The sequence below is a fragment of the Zingiber officinale genome, chromosome 6A (assembly GCF_018446385.1).
Source record: "Zingiber officinale cultivar Zhangliang chromosome 6A, Zo_v1.1, whole genome shotgun sequence".
Lineage (NCBI taxonomy): Eukaryota > Viridiplantae > Streptophyta > Magnoliopsida > Zingiberales > Zingiberaceae > Zingiber > Zingiber officinale.
Genome location: NC_055997.1, coordinates 80,291,528 through 80,311,637, shown reverse-complemented (window position 1 = coordinate 80,311,637; position 20,110 = coordinate 80,291,528). Strand labels below are relative to the sequence as shown.

The 20,110-nt window shown below is 47.9% G+C and overlaps 1 protein-coding gene across 1 annotated transcript; it reads right to left on the bottom strand.

Annotated features, from left to right (window-relative positions):
* Positions 1 to 11,824: 11,824 nt before the first annotated feature.
* On the bottom strand, positions 11,825 to 13,147 carry LOC121994975. The gene has a single exon (XM_042548843.1). It carries the CDS (start codon positions 13,145 to 13,147, stop codon positions 11,825 to 11,827), a length of 1,323 nt encoding a protein of 440 aa, XP_042404777.1.
* Positions 13,148 to 20,110: the final 6,963 nt, after the last annotated feature.

Below are 20,110 nucleotides of genomic sequence, written 5' to 3'. Positions count from 1 at the left end.
GGGGAAACTGCCACAGCTGGAGAGAACACAACTACGGGCGATGAGACCGCCTAGCGGACCCCCAGCGTGGGTGTGGCAACCGAGCCAAGCTCGGTTCGTGATGTGTCGCCTGTCATTCCTGCTGAGGGATCAGGATCGAGATCCTCGGGCGATGAAGTTTTGCTATCCCGCAAGAGGCGCCGAGCCAACCTGCCCTCCCGGTCTACCACGTTCGTTGTGCAAATTTCTGCGAGAGGTGTCCCATCTACAGCCGCCACAACAGTGGAGGCTACATCCTCTGATCGGACCCCATCTATGGCCGAGCTGCAGGAGTCACTTCCCGTGCAGCCACTCACCTCCCTTCCTCCGGCTGGGAGGAGGATAACTCGCTCAGCTATTCATCCCATTCGTCTCGCCCAGTCCTCCGATCCGTCTGCCTCTGCCCAATCAGCGTCGGGCGAGAGACGATTCGTCACCGCCACCCTTCATCTACCGACCGAGGATCTTCGCTCGCTGAGCGACCAGGCCGAATCTCCCCAACATCAAGTCTACATCCACGGTCGACTCGGCCGTGTATGGGAGGAGGCGAGGGCTCAAGCGACCATGAAACCCCCAGGCGCGCTGGCCGACAGCCATCTGGAGATGTCCACCGGGGTTAGTATTTTTGGTTATCACTTCATAAGTTATCTCCGATCGGCACTGATATTCACTTTGCAGTACTGGGTGGAAAGCATCGCCATGTGCCAGTGGCTGACACAGGTGGAGGAAGTGTTGAAGAAGCTTAAACTTTCGGGGGAAGGTTCTTCCTCCCAGGGGCCGTCACCCGCTCGGTTGAAGGCAGAGCTGGAGAAGGCCCAACAACTTCTGACGGAGGAGCAGCAGAAGTCAGCCGAACAGGCCAGTAGGTTGCGCTAGATCGAGGCTCAATTGAAGACCTACGACAGGAAGCTGGAGTTGGCCTCCACGAGGAAGCAACGGGCCGTTGCCGACTTAAAAGAAAAGAACCGGGAAGCCAGGTGACTGGCCGAGAAGCTGAAGGCAGCGGAGAATTCCCTGGTTATTGAGCGGGAGAGCCGCTCGGCCAAGGAAACAGAACTATAAGGCCACATGAAGCGCCTTGAAGATGAGCTGCTGGCGTCGCGTGCTGCTTTGAAGACCTACCAAGAGGCTGAGTCGGTTCGCTTTGCCGCCATGAAGCATCAATACTGTAGGACCGTTGCGACCGACTAGAAGGGGGGTTGGATAGCCTGCAAATAAAAATGCAGACCCTTCTCGAACTCTTAAACTAACACTTATAAAATAAAGTAAGCAGAAAATAAATTATAAAAACGAGGAACACGATATTTACTTGATTACAACCGGGGAGGTTGTTAATCCAAGGTAAATGTAGTACTAAATACTCCTTCAGGCGGAGAAGCCTCGTACAGCAATGAAGAGCAGAAACATAAGCTTAACTCTAAACTAAAGCACACAAGTGTTGATTTACAATTCGTGAGTTCGTTGAAAAGCTTCTGGACCAAAGCTATATTTATAGCTTTGGCTGGGGCGCCCCAAAGGGTTCCAAGCGCCTTGGGGGGGATAAAACTTTATCCCCAACGTTCAGATCGAGTCAAATCTCGATCTGGTCAAATATCGACTTCCGGGCGCCCCGGTACCTTCCGGGTGCCCCGGTACGGTCCGGGCGCCCCGGACTGTTCCGAGCGCCCCGGGAGTGAAAGTCAACCTCGTTGACTTTTTTCAGCCCAGGTCTTCTGCTACGACTCCGTTCGCCTCAGACCGAGTCTTCCGCTTGCTTGGGTGATCTCTGCCATCCGGAATAGGACTCACCCAAACCCAACTTCCGGTCTTCTCGAGCAGGCTTCTGCTCCGGCTTCTCGTCCCTCGGAATTGCCGAGTGGTTCCTTCTTGTCCGCCAACATACTCATCCGCAGTCTTCTTCCCTCAGTCACACCCCGTGCCGACTTTCTCGCTAGCTGCGTCTCTTGCTCCTCGAGCAGTCTTCCGCTCCGGCTTCTCATCCCTGGGAACCACCGCACGCTTCCTTCTCTTCCGCAACGCCTCATCCCTCAGATGTACCGCATGCCGTCCTTCTCGCTTGCTGCGTCTTCCGCTCGACTACCTATGCTCCTAAGCTCCTACACACTTAGACACAAGGTTAGAAACACATAGGACCTAACTTAACTTGTTGATCACACCAAAACAACCTTGGGGTTCCAACAAATACCTCCACTCGGAGCTTTTTCTGGAGAAGGCGACAGACCGTATCGTTTATTCGTTTGAGCTGGCCATTACCGCCACAATAGCCCAACTGAAGACGAACGGCCACCTCTCTGAAGGTTTTTTCGACCGGGATGTCAACCGAGTCCAGCTCCTGGAGGGTATCCCTAACGAGGCCTTTGAATATATCGAGTGAGCGAGGAGCCGTTATTTTGTAAAAGCCTTATTTTTTGTAAGCCTTAATGGCTTTCTTGTCGTTCGAAAATGTCTATGAATGAAATCTTGTCTCTTTCATATGTTGTTGGTTTGTTGCGTATGTGGTCACGTAGTCCCGATCGACAATGACACCCAGGATATTACTGAAAGATTCTCTTAGGATTATATCTCTGGGGTTTAGAATCACTGCCTGACTTCAGCTTTAGTGTCTGTGTTAGGCGATTTTTCAAGGTCGGGGTATAACGTCGCCGCTCGACGATCTTCAAGGCGGAGTATTTATGGTCGTCGTTCCGACCCTGGGGTTTATAGTCGCCGCTCGACTCTTGGGTTTAACGTCGCCGCTCGACAATCTTCAAGGCGGAGTATTTATGGTCGTCGCTCCGACCCTAGGGTTTATAGTCGCCGCTTGACTCTTGGGTTTAACGTTTCCGCTAGACGGTCTTCCGAGCGAGGTTTTTATAGTCGTCGCGCCGACTCTGGGGTTTAACGTCGCCGCTCGACGGTCTTCAAGGCGGAGTATTTATGGTCGCCGCTCCGACCCTGGGGTTTATAGTCACCGCTCGACTCTTGGGTTTAATGCCGCCACTCGATGGTCTTCCGAGCGGAGTTTTTATAGTCGCCACACCGACTTTGGGGTTTAATGTCACTGCTCGACGATTTTCAAGGCGGAGTATTTATGGTCGCCGCTCCGACCCTGAGGTTTATAGTCGCCGCTCGACTCTTGGGTTTAACGTCGTCGCTTGACAATCTTCCGAGCGGGGATTTTATAGTCACAGCGCCGACTCTGGGGTTTAACATCACCGCTCGACGGTCTTCAAGGCAGAGTATTTATGGTCGCTGCTCTGACCCTAGAGTTTATATTCGCCGCTCGACTCTTGGGTTCAACGTCGCCGCTCGACGGTCTTCCGAGCGGGGTTTTTATAGTCTCCACGCCGACTCTGGGGTTTAACGTCGCCGCTCGACAGTCTCTAAGGTGGAGTATGTATGGTCATTGCTCCGACCCTGGGGTTTATAGTCGCCGCTCGACTCTTGGGTTTAACGTCGCCGCTTGACGGTCTTCCGAGCGGGGTTTTTATAGTCACCGTGCCGACTCTGGGGTTTAACGTCGCCGCTCAACGGTCTTCAAGGCGGAGTATTTATGGTCATCACTCCGATCCTGGGGTTTATAGTCGCCGCTCGAATCTTGGGTTTAACGTCGCCGCTCGACGGTCTTCCAAGCGAGGTTTTAATTATAGTCGTCGCGCCAAGTCTGGGGTTTAACGTCGTCGCTCGACGATCTTCAAGGCGGAGTATTTATGGTTGCCACTCCGACCCTTGAGTTTATAGTCACCGCTCGACTCTTGGGTTTAACGTCGCCGCTCGACGGTCTTCCGAGATCTTGAGGACTGGCCGTTCGGCGATAAATTCAGTGAATATTGCGCTTTTGGTTTTCAGCCTGTAATGAAAAGGCGAAGGGGGATGCAAAGGTACAGGATATTAGTTATATTATCTCATCTCTCATCTAGCTCGATATGGCTGTAGGTATTTGGTGCTCCATGGGCGCTCCAATTGCCGCACGTTCTCGTCTTCCAGATAATATGCCCCCGAGCGGAGCTTTTCCACAACCTTGAATGCCCCAGCCCATGGGGCCTCTAGCTTGGTGACGTCGCCGACCGGCTTGACATTCTTCCAAACGAAGTCGCCGACCTAAAATGATCTGGGTATCACTCGCCTGTTGTAGTTCTGTTTCATTTTTTGTCGATACGCCATCAACCGGACAACTGCCTTGGCTCGCGTCTCATCTGTTAGGACCTTCAGATGCGGCTAGAGAGGGGGGGTGTGAATAGCCGACCCCAAATTCACGTTTCTTCCTACAATTTTAGTTAGCGCAGCGGAAATACAATGTAGAAATGAAACAAAGAATAGCAAACCTTAAACTCGACGATGTAACGAGGTTCGGAGATGAAACTCCTACTCCTCGGCGTGTCCGTAAGGTGGACGAAGCCTATCAATCCGTCGGTGGATGAGACCCCGGAAAACCGGCTAATAGAAACTCCTTCTGGGTGGAGAAACCTCGCCACAAACTTCTTGCAACAGCAAGATAGGAGTACAAAGATACAGCACAATACAAAGGCAGTAAGAATGTAAAAACACAGCTTGCCTTCTCGTCGACTGGATGAAGCAGCAACTTCACGAAACACCTACAACAGCAGGAACTAGCCGAAGGAAGCTTCCACGAAGCTTCAGGAAAATGAGAGCTCAGCAAAGCTCTGATTGCAGTCTCGTGAGAAAGAGCAAGAACTATACCTATAGAGGCCCTCGACCTCGATATATAACCTGTGAAGAAGAAGACACATAAACTAGCCGTTGTGTCGCAACGGCTAGGGCCTGGACCGATCAGGCACACTCCTGATCGGTCCAGGAGTGTTCTGATTGGTCTTGGGACCGATCAGGCCTTAGGCTGATCGGTCCCCAGACCGATCAGCCAACTCTCACTGAGAGTTGGCCTCGTCTCTGATCGGTCTGTGGACCGATCAGGACTCAGGTGGATCGGTCCACAGACCGATCCCCCCTCTTTCTTCTCCCGATCTTCTTCGCTTCTGATCGGTCACCAGATCGATCAGGTAATTCACAGAAACACACTGTTTGGTTACTGATCGGTCACCAGACCGATCAGCCAACCAGCGTATCACTGGATCGGTCACCAGACCGATCCAGGTTTAGAGCTCCCAGCTCTAAACCCTACCTAGTCTGGAGAACGAGCTACCGAGCCCTCTCTGACCTAGTCCGGAGAACGAGCTACCGAGCCCTCTCCGACTTCCACGTCCGGTCCAGAGAACGAGCTACCGAGCCCTCTCTGACCTAGTCCGGAGAATGAGCTACTTATCCCTCTCCGACTTCATCTGGTCCAGAGAACGAGCTCCCGAGCCCTCTCTGACCTAGTCCGGAGAACGAGCTGCCGAGCCGTCTCCGACTTCCCATGCCAAGCTTCCATACTTGGACTTCTCCCGTGCCAAGTCTCCATACTTGGACTTTTCCCGTGCCAAGCTCCCTTCTTGGACTTTTCCGTGCCAAGTCTCCATACTTGGACTTTTCCCGTGCCAAGCTCCCTGCTTGGACTTTTCCACGCCAAGTCTCCATACTTGGACTTTTCCCGTGCCAAGCTCCCTGCTTGGACTTTTCCGTGCCAAGTCTTCATACTTGGACTTTTCCCGTGCCAAGTCTCCATACTTGGACTTTTCACCAGATGTCTGGTCAACCTTGACCTATCTGGATTTCCCTTGCCTGGCTTCACTCACCAGGACTTTCCAACTGCCTGACTTCACTCACCAGGACTTTCCCTTGCCTGGCTTCACTCACCAGGACTTTCACCTGGCTTCACTTACCAGGATTTCCCGAATCAGGTCGACTCACCTCGGGTCAACCAGGTCAACCTTGACCAAAGATTGCACCCACAATCTCCCAAGTTTATATTCTATCAAACATCAGAATACAACTTTTCTATTCTCGTCAAACATCAGAATAGAACTTTTTTATTCTCGTCAAACATCAAAATACAACTCGAGTCAGGTCAGCTCGAGTCAGGTCAACCAGGTCAACCTTGACCTAAGGTTGCACCAACAATCTCCCCCTTTTTGATGTTTGACAAAAACCATAATCAAGTTAGGTTAACCCGATAACCTAACTTAGGTTTTCCAATGTTCTTCCTTGAACATTCTCCCCAAACTCTAATGTTCTTCCTTGAACATTCTTTGGACATTCTCCCATTCTCCCCCTTTTTGACACACATCAAAAAGAGTGATTCAAGGTCAAGAGTTTCTTCCTAATGAAAGTCCCATACCTTTTATTGAAACCCTTAATTTACCCCTTGATACTAAAGTCAACAATCAACTTAGTGATAATCCCCATATCACTAATCATGACGAGTAAAAACTCCCCCTAAAAGTCAACTCCCGCCTGACCAATTGGTAAAACTCCCCCTAAAGGTCAACTCTCCCTTGACCATTGCACCAACAATGTCTCGGAGAGTTTCAAACCTTTTGAAATCCAAAACACAAACTGTGTTTTAACTTTCAGCTGAAATTTCAGACAACACAGTCGAAAATCAGCATTTTGGCATGCCCGATCGGTCACCAGACCGATCAGGAGCTCCCTGGATCGGTCCAGTGACCGATCCAGCATCCCCTGGACCGATCAGGGAACCTCCTGATCGGTCACACATCTTATTTCTGAATTTCTTCCTCCCGAAATTCAGAAACCCCTACAAAATTACAGAAAATTCCAAAAATTATAAAATTTTGAGGATACATTCCTCATAACATATACTATCATGGAAAATAGTTTTCTATGAAAATAACTTCCATTTTCAAATCTTGATACAAAGTTCGAAAAGTTTTGAAATAGCTCAAAGTTTCAAAAACTTTGTATCAACTTGCTCAATGATGAATGCTATCACTAGAAAAGCTTCATCAAGGTTTTTCAAATCAATTTTGAAATGATTTTAAACCATTTAATTTATGACCACAATCTTAGGGCTAAGTGTACATGACTTGTACACAAGCTTTCCCTATGATCCTCCATTTTGAATTAGGTTCATCTAGGTACAAGAACTATGCACCTTGATCCTAACTCATGATCCTAATATCTCACACACATCTAAGGTGTATCAAACACATCCAAGTCAATTTTGATGTGAGATATGGTTTAGGTCATCTTAATCTAAGTTCTCATGCATTTTCTAAACAACAATTTGATCTCCATATCAAATTGAGTTTTTATCCTTAAATCAATTTAATTGATCATTAATGCAAGAGATGATGACATGGCATACAATAATATCATAAGTGAAAACATGTGCCAATGTCATGATGTCATGTCATAAAATATGAAACTTAAATAAAGCATGACATATAGCTAACCTAAGTATTATCATGACATTTCAAATGATAATAAATTAAATATTATGTCATGACATGCCATATGGCAAACAATACATGACAAATAATATATAAAGGTATAGAAAATACCTAATTCTAGCCTTAGTTGCCATTTTTGATAATTTTGATCATTTTGCCATAAATTCCATATTCCTAAGTGTAATAGACCTAAAATCATATACTAAAGATTTTTAGATCATTATGTGCCAATTAGATTGACCCTAGAGAATTCCTCAAATATGATTGGCACATCCTAATCACCTTAGGAATAACTTTTAATTTTATTTTCAAGGCTTGATTACACCTTGAAAATTCCTAAAGTGCCACCTTTTGTCATGAATAGATTAACTACCTATTCAATTAAGGTTGGCACACTCTAATCCATCTAGCGTGATGGAATCATGCTCTTAGGAACCCAATACTTATTGGAGCTCATTGGGTTCACTAAATATTCACTAGGGATGACTTCCCTAGCAACCCTCCTAATGACCCTCCTAGGCTTTAAAGCCTTGGTCATTTGGGGCTCATCAAGATCAACTCTAGGGGTGACTCCCCTTGTGACCTTGGTGATGGTCTTTCTAGCCCTAGGTCTTGTTCCATAATCGAATGGAACATTATGATAAGTGGGCTTAACCACTTGAGTCTTAGGTTTGTGACCCAAATCTCTCATGTTCTTGGGCTTTGATCTTTGACCCTTAGAACCTTGAGTTGACTTCTCTAAATTTTTAAGGGCCTTTTCTAAATTGTCAAGTCTTGACCTCAAGACTTGATTTTCCTTTTCTAATACCTCAAGTTTTAATTTGTCATTTTTCTTTGAGGGATACCTAGGCATATGTCTAGTTGTTTTGGGATTCCTACCTAGGTTTTCCTTAACCTTAGATGAGTTAATTCTAGGGTTGGTTTTTCTAGTATTGTCCTTATCTAGGCTAACATGTTTGGCACATAAGCACGTGTATCGGTTACTATAGTTATCATGCTTATTATTATTGACAATAGCAATAAGGCTACTAGCATGCATCCTACTAGAATTGCAAGAATGTGCCTTAGAGATTACCTTAGGGTTTGCCTTAGCTCCCCCTATAGACGTGCTCGATCTCTTGTCCTTGTGAGATTGCCTCCCCCTCGGACATTGGCTCGTATAGTGTCCCCTTCGCTTGCATTAGAAGCACACCACGTGCTCCTTACCCTTGCGTATCGGGACTCCGGCTTTCTTGACCTTTGGCGCCGGTGGAGTCTTCCTAATCCTCCTTGGACACTTACTCTTGTAATGTCCATATTCCCTACACTCAAAACATATTATATGTAATTTACAAGAAATTAAATTGCTTGAGTTACCTAGTGTTGAGGGTGGATATGAGCTTTCTCCTTCATCCCTTCCGGAGATAGAAGCTTCTTCTTCTTGCTCCAATCTTGAAGAAGAACTCTCCTCCTCTTCTTCCTTAGATGTTGAGTAGCCCTCAACTTCTAATTCCTTACCTCCATGAAGTGAGCTACTTGACTCACTTGACTCCTCTTCATGACTTGAATTGGAGCTTCCCTCATGGAACTTGGCCAAGTTGTTCCACAATTCCTTGGCATTGTTGTAACCACCTATCTTACACAAGATATCGTTAGGTAATGAGAATTCAAAAATTTTCATTACCTCGTCGTTGATTACGGATTGGTGGATTTGTTCCTTCGTCCACCTCTTCTTCTCAAGAATTTCTCCTTCTCCATCCCTTGGAGGAACAAAACCTACTTGTACACAATTCCAATTAACTAAGTTAGTCATAAGAAAGTACTTCATTCTTACCTTCCAAAACACGAAGTCGTCGCGATCGTAGAAGGGTGGAATCGTGACGTCTTCTCCAAGTCCATCCATTCTCTAGCTTGTGCTCCCTTGGGTGTTAATCCGACGAAGAGCAACCTCGCTCTGATACCACTTGTTAGGACCTTCGGATGCGGCTAGAGAGGGGGGGTGTGAATAGCCGACCCCAAATTCGCGTTTCTTCCTACAATTTTAGTTAGCGCAGCGGAAATACAATGTAGAAATGAAACAAAGAATAGCAAACCTTAAACTCAACGATGTAACGAGGTTCGGAGATGAAACTCCTACTCCTTGGCGTGTCCATAAGGTGGACGAAGCCTATCAATCCGTCGGTGGATGAGACCCCGGAAAACCGGCTAATAGAAACTCCTTCTGGGTGGAGAAACCTCGCCACAAACTTCTTACAATAGCAAGATAGGAGTACAAAGATACAGCACAATACAAAGGCAGTAACAATGTAAAAACACAGCTTGCCTTCTCGTCGACTGGATGAAGCAGCAACTTCACGAAACACCTACAACAGCAGGAACCAGCCGAAGGAAGCTTCCACGAAGCTTCAGGAAAATGAGAGCTCAGCAAAGCTCTGATTGCAGTCTCGTGAGAAAGAGCAAGAACTATACCTGTAGAGGCCCTCGACCTCGATATATAACCTGTGAAGAAGAAGACACATAAACTAGTCGTTGTGTCACAACGGCTAGGGCCTGGACTGATCAGGCACACTCCTGATCGGTCCAGGAGTGTTCTGATCGGTCTTGGGATCGATCAGGCCTTAGGCTGATCGGTCCCCAGATCGATCAGCCAACTCTCACTGAGAGTTGGCCTCGTCTCTGATCGGTCCATCTCTGATCGGTCTGTGGACCGATCAGGACTCAGGTGGATCGGTCCACAGACCGATCCCCCCTCTTTCTTCTCCCAATCTTCTTCGCTTCTGATCGGTCACCAGATCGATCAGGTAATTCACAGAAACACACTGTTTGGTTACTGATTGGTCACCAGACCGATCAGTCAACCAGCGTATCACTGGATCGGTCACCAGACCGATCCAGGTTTAGAGCTCCCAGCTCTAAACCCTACCTAGTCTGGAGAACGAGCTACCGAGCCCTCTCCGACTTCATCCGGTCCAGAGAACGAGCTACCGAGCCCTCTCTGACCTAGTCCGGAGAACGAGCTACCGAGCCCTCTCCGACTTCCACGTCTGGTCCAGAGAACGAGCTACCGAGCCCTCTCTGACCTAGTCCGGAGAACGAGCTACTAAGCCCTCTCCGACTTCATCTGGTCCAGAGAACGAGCTCCCGAGCCCTCTCTGACCTAGTCCGGAGAACGAGCTGCCGAGCCGTCTCTGACTTCCTATGCCAAGCTTCCATACTTGGACTTCTCCCGTGCCAAGTCTCCATACTTGGAGTTTTCCCGTGCCAAGCTCCCTGCTTGGACTTTTCCGTGCCAAGTCTCCATACTTGGACTTTTCCCGTGCCAAGCTCCCTGCTTGGACTTTTCCACGCCAAGTCTCCATACTTGGACTTTTCCCGTGCCAAGCTCCCTGCTTGGACTTTTCCGTGCCAAGTCTCCATACTTGGACTTTTCCCGTGCCAAGTCTCCATACTTGGACTTTTCACCAGATGTCTGGTCAACCTTGACCTATCTGGATTTCCCTTGCCTTGCTTCACTCACCAGGACTTTCCAACTGCCTGGCTTCACTCACCAGGACTTTCCCTTGCCTGGCTTCACTCACCAGGACTTTCACCTGGCTTCACTTACCAGGATTTCCCGAATCAGGTCGACTCACCTCGGGTCAACCAGGTCAACCTTGACCAAAGATTGCACCCACAATCTCCCAAGTTTGTATTCTGTCAAACATCAGAATACAACTTTTCTATTCTCGTCAAACATCAGAATAAAACTTTTCTATTCTCGTCAAACATCAAAATACAACTCGAGTCAGGTCAGCTCGAGTCAGGTCAACCAGGTCAACCTTGACCTAAGGTTGCACCAACATCATCCACCAGGTCTAGCTCCAATTGCCTCCGTTCGGCGTTGTTCTCGCTATAGCGTCGGATCCGGTCGGACTCTATTCCGACTTCGACCGGAACGATGACTTCTCCTTCGTATACCAAGTGGAACGGGGTGACCCCCGTCCCTTCCTTAGGCGTTGTGCGGATCACCCACAACACACCCGGTGGCTCGTCCACCCAGCTTCCCCCTTCATGATCAAGCTGAGCTCGAAGGATCCGTAAGATTTCTCGATTTGCTACCTCGACTTGCCCGTTACTCTGCGAGTATGCCACAGAGGTGAAGGCTTGTTGGATGTCGTACCCCTCGCACCATTCCTTCAGTTGCTGACCTGAGAATTGCCTCCCGTTGTCCGAAATGAGCCGACAGGGAATGCCGAACCGACAAATGATATGCTGCCAGATGAACTTCATGACCATCTGCTCCGTTATCTTCGCTAACGGCTCGGCCTCGACTCACTTGGAGAAATAGTCAACTTCCACTAGTAAGAATTTTCGCTGCCCTGGTGCCATAGGAAACGACCCTACGATGTCCATGCCCCATTGGTCGAACGGGCAGGACACGATGGAGGACTTCATCTCTTCTGTCGGGTGATGCGAGAAGCTATGATATTTTTGGCAGGATAGACACATGCTGACTATCTGAGCGGCGTCTTCCTGGAGTGTCAGCCAAAAATACCAGGCTAAAGGACCTTTCTTGCTAATGAGCGGTCGCCCGGATGTCCTCCGTAGGACCCTTGATGCACCTTTTGTAGTATATAGTCAACGTCTTCTGGACTGACACACTTAAGTAAAGGCTGGGAGAATGCTTTCTTATAAAGTTGTTCTCCGATCAGGGCGAAATGACCAGCCCTTCTTCGAAGCAGATGTGTTTCCTCCCGATCGGAGGGTGTGGCCCCGGACTTCAAGAATTCCATTATGATCGTCCGCCAGTCATGGGGAAAGTTGAGCCCTTCCATCCTGTCTACGTGAGCTACTAGGGCTACCTGTTCGACCGATTGTTGAATAACGACTGGTGATATGGAACTGGCGAGCTTGGCTAAATCATTAGCAGCTTGATTTTCTGATTGAGGAATCTTTTGTATGATCACTTCTTCAAAATTGCCCTTTAGCCTTTCAAATGCCTCGGCGTAGAGTCTGAGCCTTGGATTGCTTATCTCAAAGTTTCTGACAAGTTGCTGAGCGACTAGCTGAGAATCTGAGTGGATCAAAACCTTGACTGCTCCCACATGTCGTGCGGCCTGTAAGATGGCTATGAGGGCCTCATACTCGGCCTCATTATTGGTGGCCCGATAGTCTAGCCGGACGGCCAGATGCATCCGTTCGTCCCAAGGAGAAACTAGCAGCACACCAATTCCCCCTTCTTGCCGAGTGGACGATCCGTCTATATATATCCGCCACGTGGCCTCCGCCTTGGGGTTTTGTACTTCGGTGACGAAATCTACCAAAGATTGTGTCTTAATAGAAGTTCGGGATTGATACTGGATATCGAATTCGCTAAGCTCTGTTGTCCACTTGATCAACCGTCCGGAGGCTTCCGGGTTGAGGAGGACTCGTCCCAGGGGACTGTTGGTTCTCACAATGATAGTGTGTGCGAGGAAGTATGGGTGAAGCCTCCGAACAACCAGTATTAACGTGAATGCGAGCTTTCCGAGGCCGGTGTAGCAAGATTCAGTGTCTTTCAATATATGGCTCAAAAAGTATACAGGCTGCTCCTCGCTGTTTGGCCTTACAAGAGCCGAGCCGACCGCATGCTCGGTCAAGGATAGGTAGATTCTTAGGGGTTCACCAACAACCGGCTTGGCGAGCACGGGCAAAGAATTGAGATAAGACTTGAGTTCTTCGAACACCCGATCACATTCTTCATCCCATTGAAACTTTGTGGCTCGACGCAGGATTTTGAAAAAGGGCAAGCTCCGGTCGGCAGATTTTGAGATGAACCTTGATAAAGTTGTTATCCGTCCGGTAAGATGTTGGGCTTCTTTCAGATTTCTTGGAGGCAGCATATCTTGGAGTGCCTTTACTTTGCTGGGGTTGGCCTCAATCCCCCGCTTTGTAACTATATATCCCAAGAAACGCTCGCTCTTTGCGCCGAACAGACACTTCTATGGATTCAGCTTGATTCCATACGTTCAGAGGGTCTGATAGATCTCCTTGATATCTACGCAAAGATCAGTAGCTTGGAAGGATTTAATTAGGATATCGTCAACGTATACCTCCATATTGCAGCCGATCTGCCTCCTGAACACTTTATTCATGAGCCACTGGTAGGTAGCTCCCGCATTTTTCAGTCCGAATGACATAACGTTATAACAATACATGTCATCCGCTGTTATGAAACTGAGCTTCTCTTGGTCTTCTCTAGTGAGCGGCACCTGGTGATACCCCTGATACGCGTCCAACATGTATATTAATTCACATCCGGTCGTGGAGTCCACCATTTGGTAAATTCTGTGTACGGGATAGAAGTCCTTCGAGCACGCTTTGTTCAGGTCCCGAAAGTCGATGCAGACCCTCCACTTGTTGTTCGGCTTGGAGACGAGTACTACGTTTGCTAGCTAGCTCGGAAACTGGACTTCCCGTATATGTCCGACCTCCAACAGCTTCTCGACCTCCGCCCGGATAATCTGGTTCTGCTCGGCGCTAAAATCTCTCTTTCTTTGCTTTACTGGTCGGGCATCTGATCCGACATGGAGCTCATGTTGCGCGACGCTAGGCGAGATGCCGGGTAGCACGTGCGTTGACCACGCGGAGACATCATGGTTCTGCTGGAGGCAGCTGATCAGCTCGACTTTCTGATCGACTTCCAGATCAGATGCTATGAAAGTTGTCTCCTCTGGTCGGCCAGGATGTATCTGTACTTCCTCCTTTTCTTCATAAACTAAGGCAGGAGGTTTTTCAGTTATGGTATTTACCTCAATTCGCGGGGTCTTCCGGGCAGACCTAGCCTCCATTCTGACCATCTTGACGTAACATCGCCGAGCCGCCAGCTGGTCCCCCTTCACTTCTCCTACTCAATCCTCGACCGGGAATTTGATCTTTTGGCAAAAAGTCGAGACGACCGCACGGAACTCATTGAGGGGCGGTCGACCTAGAATGACGTTATATGCTGAGAGGGCCTCCACTACGATGAAGTTAGTTACTCTTGTCCTTTGAAGGGGCTCCTCTTCGAGCGACACGGCCAATTTGATCTGGCCAAGCGGCTGGACCTTGTTGCCCGTGAACCCATACAAGGGGGTTGTCATTAGAAGCAGCTCGACGCGATTGATCTGGAGTTGGTCGAACACCTTCTTGAAGATGATGTTGACCGAACTCCCTGTGTCAATGAAGATGCGATGAATAGTGTAATTTGCTATTACCGCTTGGATGATGAGGGCATCGTCATGCAGCACTTCAATTCCCTCGAGATCCCTGGGGCCGAAACTGATCTCGGGCCCACTCGCCCTCTCCTGGCTGCAACCGATGGCATGGATCTCTAACCGCCGGGCGTGTGACTTGCGGACTCGGTTGGAGTCTCCACCGGTCGGTCCTCCCGCTATAATGTTGATCTCCCCTCGAGCGGCATTGCTCCTGTTTTCTTCCTCCTGAGCGGAGGGTCTTGCTTGCTCGTGCGAGGCCCGTGGTCGATCGTCACTCTTGGGCGAACGATGGTGCTTCCGATCGGGCGACTGTCTAACCGTTCGCTGCCCGGTATCTGGGTGTCGCTGCTCGGGTGAGGGTGATCGACGACGATAGTTCCTCGGGGCTGGCTGGACGCCCGGGGTGAACCCTCGACAGTCTCGTGTGTTGTGGCTGGCAGACTAGTGAAAAGAACAAAACATGGGAGTCCATACCTTTCCCCTCGGCTTTGGTCGCTCGGAAGCCACATGCTGAACGGTGTGCAGTCTGGCTTCTTGATGGGGCCTTACCCCTTCGGTTCGGGGTCCTCTGGGTGGTTGATAATTAACTAGCTGCCTCCACTCAGTCGGTGCAGCAGGCTCAGTCGGAGCCTCCTTCCTTCGGGCTGCCTGGGCCTCCTCTACATTGATATACTCGCTTGCCTTCTTTAGCATATAATCATAATCGCGAGGCGACTTCCGGACGAGCGAGCGGAAGAAGTCACCGCCGGTAAGCCCTTGTGCGAAGGCATGCATCATGGTTTCGGAGGAGACCGTGGGGATGTCCATTGCCGCCTAGTTGAAGCGTTGAATGTAGGATCGAAGGGTCTCTCTCGGCCCTTACTTCATAGAAAATAGGCTAACACTTGTCTTCTGGTAACGTCTGTTGCTAGCGAAGTGGTGGAGGAAGGCCGTTCAGAAGTCTTTGAAGCTTTTGATTGATCCGTCCGACAGCCTCCGGAACTAGCGTTGTGCCGAGTCTGACAACGTCGTGAGGAAGACCCTGCATTTGACTCCATCCATGTATTGATGAAGAGTGGCAGCATTGTCGAACTTGCCCAAGTGGTCGTCCGGGTCTGTTGATCCATTATACTCCCCGATCGCAAGAGGATCATAATGCCTGGGTAGCGGATCCTGCAAAATTGCCTCAGAGAATTGACGGTTGATCCGCTCGGGCGACAAATCGGCTCAAGGAGATCTCCCCTTCCTAGCATCCCGATCTAGAGCTTCATCTGACGAAGATCCTTGGTCTTGATGAGCTTGTGCAATTTCTGAGGGCGTGTGGAACAGAGCCCTATGAAACAGTATCGGGGCGGGCAGCGCTTCCGCCTGAGTGCCGATCGGGCCTTTGTTTTGTCCCCATATGGAGAGTTTCTCTGACCGATCCTCGTGCGCCGCTCGGCCTCCCGACGCCGAAGTCGCTTGCTACGCCATTTGTTCAGCTAATGCCTTTTGCTGCTGCTGCTCCACAATTTTTGCCGCCCGTGCCTGGATGAGCGCATCGAGCTCCTCTTGAGAGAGCGTCACGGTGTGAGGTCTTCCAGCTTCCTCCATCTTCTACTAGACTCGGATTTAGGTGCCTTCCCACAGACGACGCCAATTTGATCCCGTTCGAATGCTGAGTCGATGGTCGCTGGGGACGTGGCGCTCTCATTGACTCTGCGTGGCCCTCTGAGTGATGTAGGCCTCCGGCAAGAACTTGCAAGCACAAAACCAAGCCAGGAAGGGGTTCCCGGCGACGACCCTCCAACGCTCAAGTCAGCTCCTGGCGGTAAGAAATCGAAAGAGAGTGACGAGAACGGTAGCTACAATAATAAATCATCCATACCTCCGTTAGAGTCTGGGGGTCCTTATATAGGGCTCCCTGAAGGCGCGCGCATGCTTACCGAGACATGCACGTTTCTCAAAGCATACCTGTAATGAGTATGTCAAGAAAGCGTGCCTGACGTCATACCTCAATAGCGCGAGCATATCCCTGATGTAACAGTGGAAACTTCCGTCGTACGATGCTCTGTCTGATCCGGCCGCCTACCATGATGCCTGTCAGCGACACTTGTCTCGAGGAAGATAGAGTTACCTGCCCCTTTTGTCTCATACCAAGCCGAACGGAAGAACCGCTTGGCTAACGTCGCGGTTGGTCGAGCGAGACATCTGCTCAGCTGATCATACGAAGGCCTTGGCGCTGCTCGTACTAACGGGAGAACCTCGGTGGCCATGGTTCTCATTCGGTCGAGACGTAAACCGCTCAGCCTTCGTCCGCTGCTGTTAAGCCGTGCTAGTCACTCGCCGGATGTCAGGAGCTCGGACCCGAGTCGAGTCGAGCTGTCGAGATGTCGGGTCGGCCTTCTGTCGATCGGGGAGGTGGTTCGCCCCCAGTCGAGCGCCTACAGGGTGTTGACCACCCTGACCTCCTGCCAGACGGACCCCCCCCTTTACCACCGGATCAGTAACCAAGCGGAGCCGAGTCGAGCTTAAAATGAACCAAACTTTTGAAATGAGTGTTCAAGGTTGGCTTGGTTTATTTTTTATGAGTTTGAGCTTGTTTGAAGCTTGGCTTGAGCTTGGTTTATTTAGATGTTATCAAGCTCTCAATTCAAGCTTGGCTTGAGCTTGGTTCGAGTTTGGTTTGTTTAGATGTTATCAAGCTCTCAATTCAAGTTTGTTTGATTGATTATTTGGTAATTTAAATTTATTTTATTTTATTATTTATTTAGCATACTGAAAAGAGTTTTATTAATAAATATGGTTCGTGAATATTGTTCACGAACATTGTTCACGAACGTTAACGAGCTGAACACATATGTGTTCAAACTTGTTTGTTTAACTTAACGAGTTGTTCAAGCTTGTTTGTTTAATTAGTCTTATGTATATTGAACGAACATAAACAAGTTTTTACCAAGACGAACACCAAGCTTGTTAATGAACGCTTAGTTCATTTACAGCCCTAGGCAGGACCAAACTCCATAGTCATTCAGCAGGACACAAGTGGACATGCTTTGGAAAAAGGGATCTCTAAAACTCTAACTCTTATACACTCTCTCCCTCTTTATCTTTCCCTAGGCTCATTATATTTTCAATGGGCTTGGTAATGACTTACAGTATCCACATCATATTCACTATCCAAAATTTAAAATTTAAGTAGAAGAATTAATTTATTAAATTTAATATCCACTTTTCATTGAATAATACATCAGTTTTTCTATAATTTACCATATCTTTATTTTTTTTATTATTATCTATGAAATGACAAACGTGAAAGTGGAAAGTAAGAATTAGAGGAAATAATATTTTAATATTTAGGGAATGAATTTTATTTTCAAAATTTAAAGAAATACTGTTTATAAAATCTAAATTTAGGGAATAAATAAGGTAACTGATGCAAAGGTTTTTTTTTGTAAATGTAAAATTTAAGATAAAATTTTTATTTAGGAAATCAGATGTGGATGCTCTTAGATATCAGAATAGCCTCATCGGGACAACTCCTAATGAGTCCTCTGACGCGTGTTATTCACTGTAGGAATCATCATTATAGGATTGTAGGCACGTGAGAGGGGATGAATTATGTGTATTTTTAAAGCGTTTCTTTTTTGAACTTTAAAAAACAAGTGCATAGCATAATAAAACAAATTAAGAGAGAATTGAAATAAAAAGCCAAAAATAAAGACAATGTTAGTTTTACTTGGTCCAGAGTCTTAGACAACTCCTATTTCAAGACTCAGGCCCCTTGAATCTATTAACGGGTAATCCACTAAAATTCTCTACCAGTAAACTTCGAGTGAGTAATCAAGTACAAAGAAGAAGAGGAAAGTGTAACAAACTTATACTTCCTTATGCAATAAAAATAATTAACTTTAAATTAAATTGTTACCCAACACAATGATGTCAAAATGGATGTGCTTGTGTGTTGGTGTCAGTCTGTCAGCAGCGGTCAAACATAGTCGAGTAGTAGTACGACAACGGTGTGAGGTTGTAGCAGTAGAATAGTCTAAAGAGCTCATATAGAAGATCATGTTTCAGCCACTAGTTGAACCCCTCTTTTAAACAATGCTAGAGGTGCCTCCAAAAATCCAAGGGGCCTCCAACAGTGCTTATCTGATTCGAAGACTTCGATCTTTATCCGTGAGAGGGAGCCTCTATCAGCTCCAAGGCACCTTCAATGTGTTGGATCGAAAGCGCTAGAGGGGGGGTGAATAGCGCTTGTGGCTTTCACTCTGTCGTTTTCGGAAAAGAAGGGAAATAACAAACACAGAAGACACAGTCGTTTACTTGGTTCGAAGCCTGTGGTGACTCCTACTCTAAGGCCCACGCTCGTTGAGCATTTACATTGGGCAACAACTATAATATCGAAAAGGATGATTACAATATGAATTACAATTAAGTGCAGTAAAAGAAACTATACCAACGAAAATGAAAACAATGAACTTTTGGAGCTTTAATTCGTTGAAGCAGCAGGGCATGTTTGAAGAGCACAGGGCAGCACACAGGAGCACACTTTGTTCTGTTCGAGCGTTGTATCAAGCTGCACCTCGAGGCCTCTTTTTATAGCTCTGCAAAGTCTGATCCAGATCCCCAAGCTTCGGGATCAAGTTTGACCCGAGGCGGATCGGTGGACCGATCCCAGGGTTCGGTCGACCGATAAGCTCTCACTCAGCCCAGTCAACCTGATCCGGTCAACACCCAACCCAGGTTCGGTCGATCGATCCCAAGGTTCGGTCGACCGATCCCCTGGTCGAGTCCGGTCCAACCTCTGGAGATCTGATCTGCTGGTATGTGGGTTCGGTCGACCGATCCCAAGGTTCGGTCGACCGATCCCGGTCACTTCTAACTCTGCACAAAAATGTTAGTCTCCTGCAAAACAGAGTTAGAACACAATAGATAATATGTAAACAAATGAATTGACAACCTTCGAACTGTCCGGGTCTGACTTCGGGTTTCCGACCGGAATCCCTAGGTCGACCCGACGCCTACTATTCCCTCTACGGGGAACGCGCCCTCACCTACTCCACTCAGGAAATTTATCTGATGCTAGTGCGATCCTCCAGATCGACTGGACTTTTGCTCAACCTTCGAAGCTTCCGGACTTTCTGCTGGACTTCTACTTCCCGACTGGTCCAGTCTTTCACCTGGTTCGCGACACCAGGACTTTCCACCTAGGGTTACCACCCCCTAGGATTTTTGCCTGAAGCACTCGACCCGCCAAGACTTTACTCATAGGGTTACCGCCCCCTATGACCTAGGGTTACCACCCCCTAGGGTTTTTAACCTGCCTAACCGCAGCTAGGTCTTTCCTGAAACACTCAATCAAACTGTTAGATTACAAATAAGCTTAACTCTGAATTCCTTTTCCATTATCAAAACAACGGTTTGATCGTCGGATGCTTTCCGCACCAACAATCTCCCCCTTTTTGATTATAGCAACTGAAATTCAAAGTTAAGTAGTATGGATACATAAAGTTTAAGTAAATACGCTTAAATAAATTTTAAATGCAAGCGTCATTAAGCTAAAACTTAAACTTTGTGAGGCTCCCCCTTAATGAAGGCTCTCTTTTGAATTTTCCTACTCTTTCCCTTTGCCATTTATCAAAAATATGT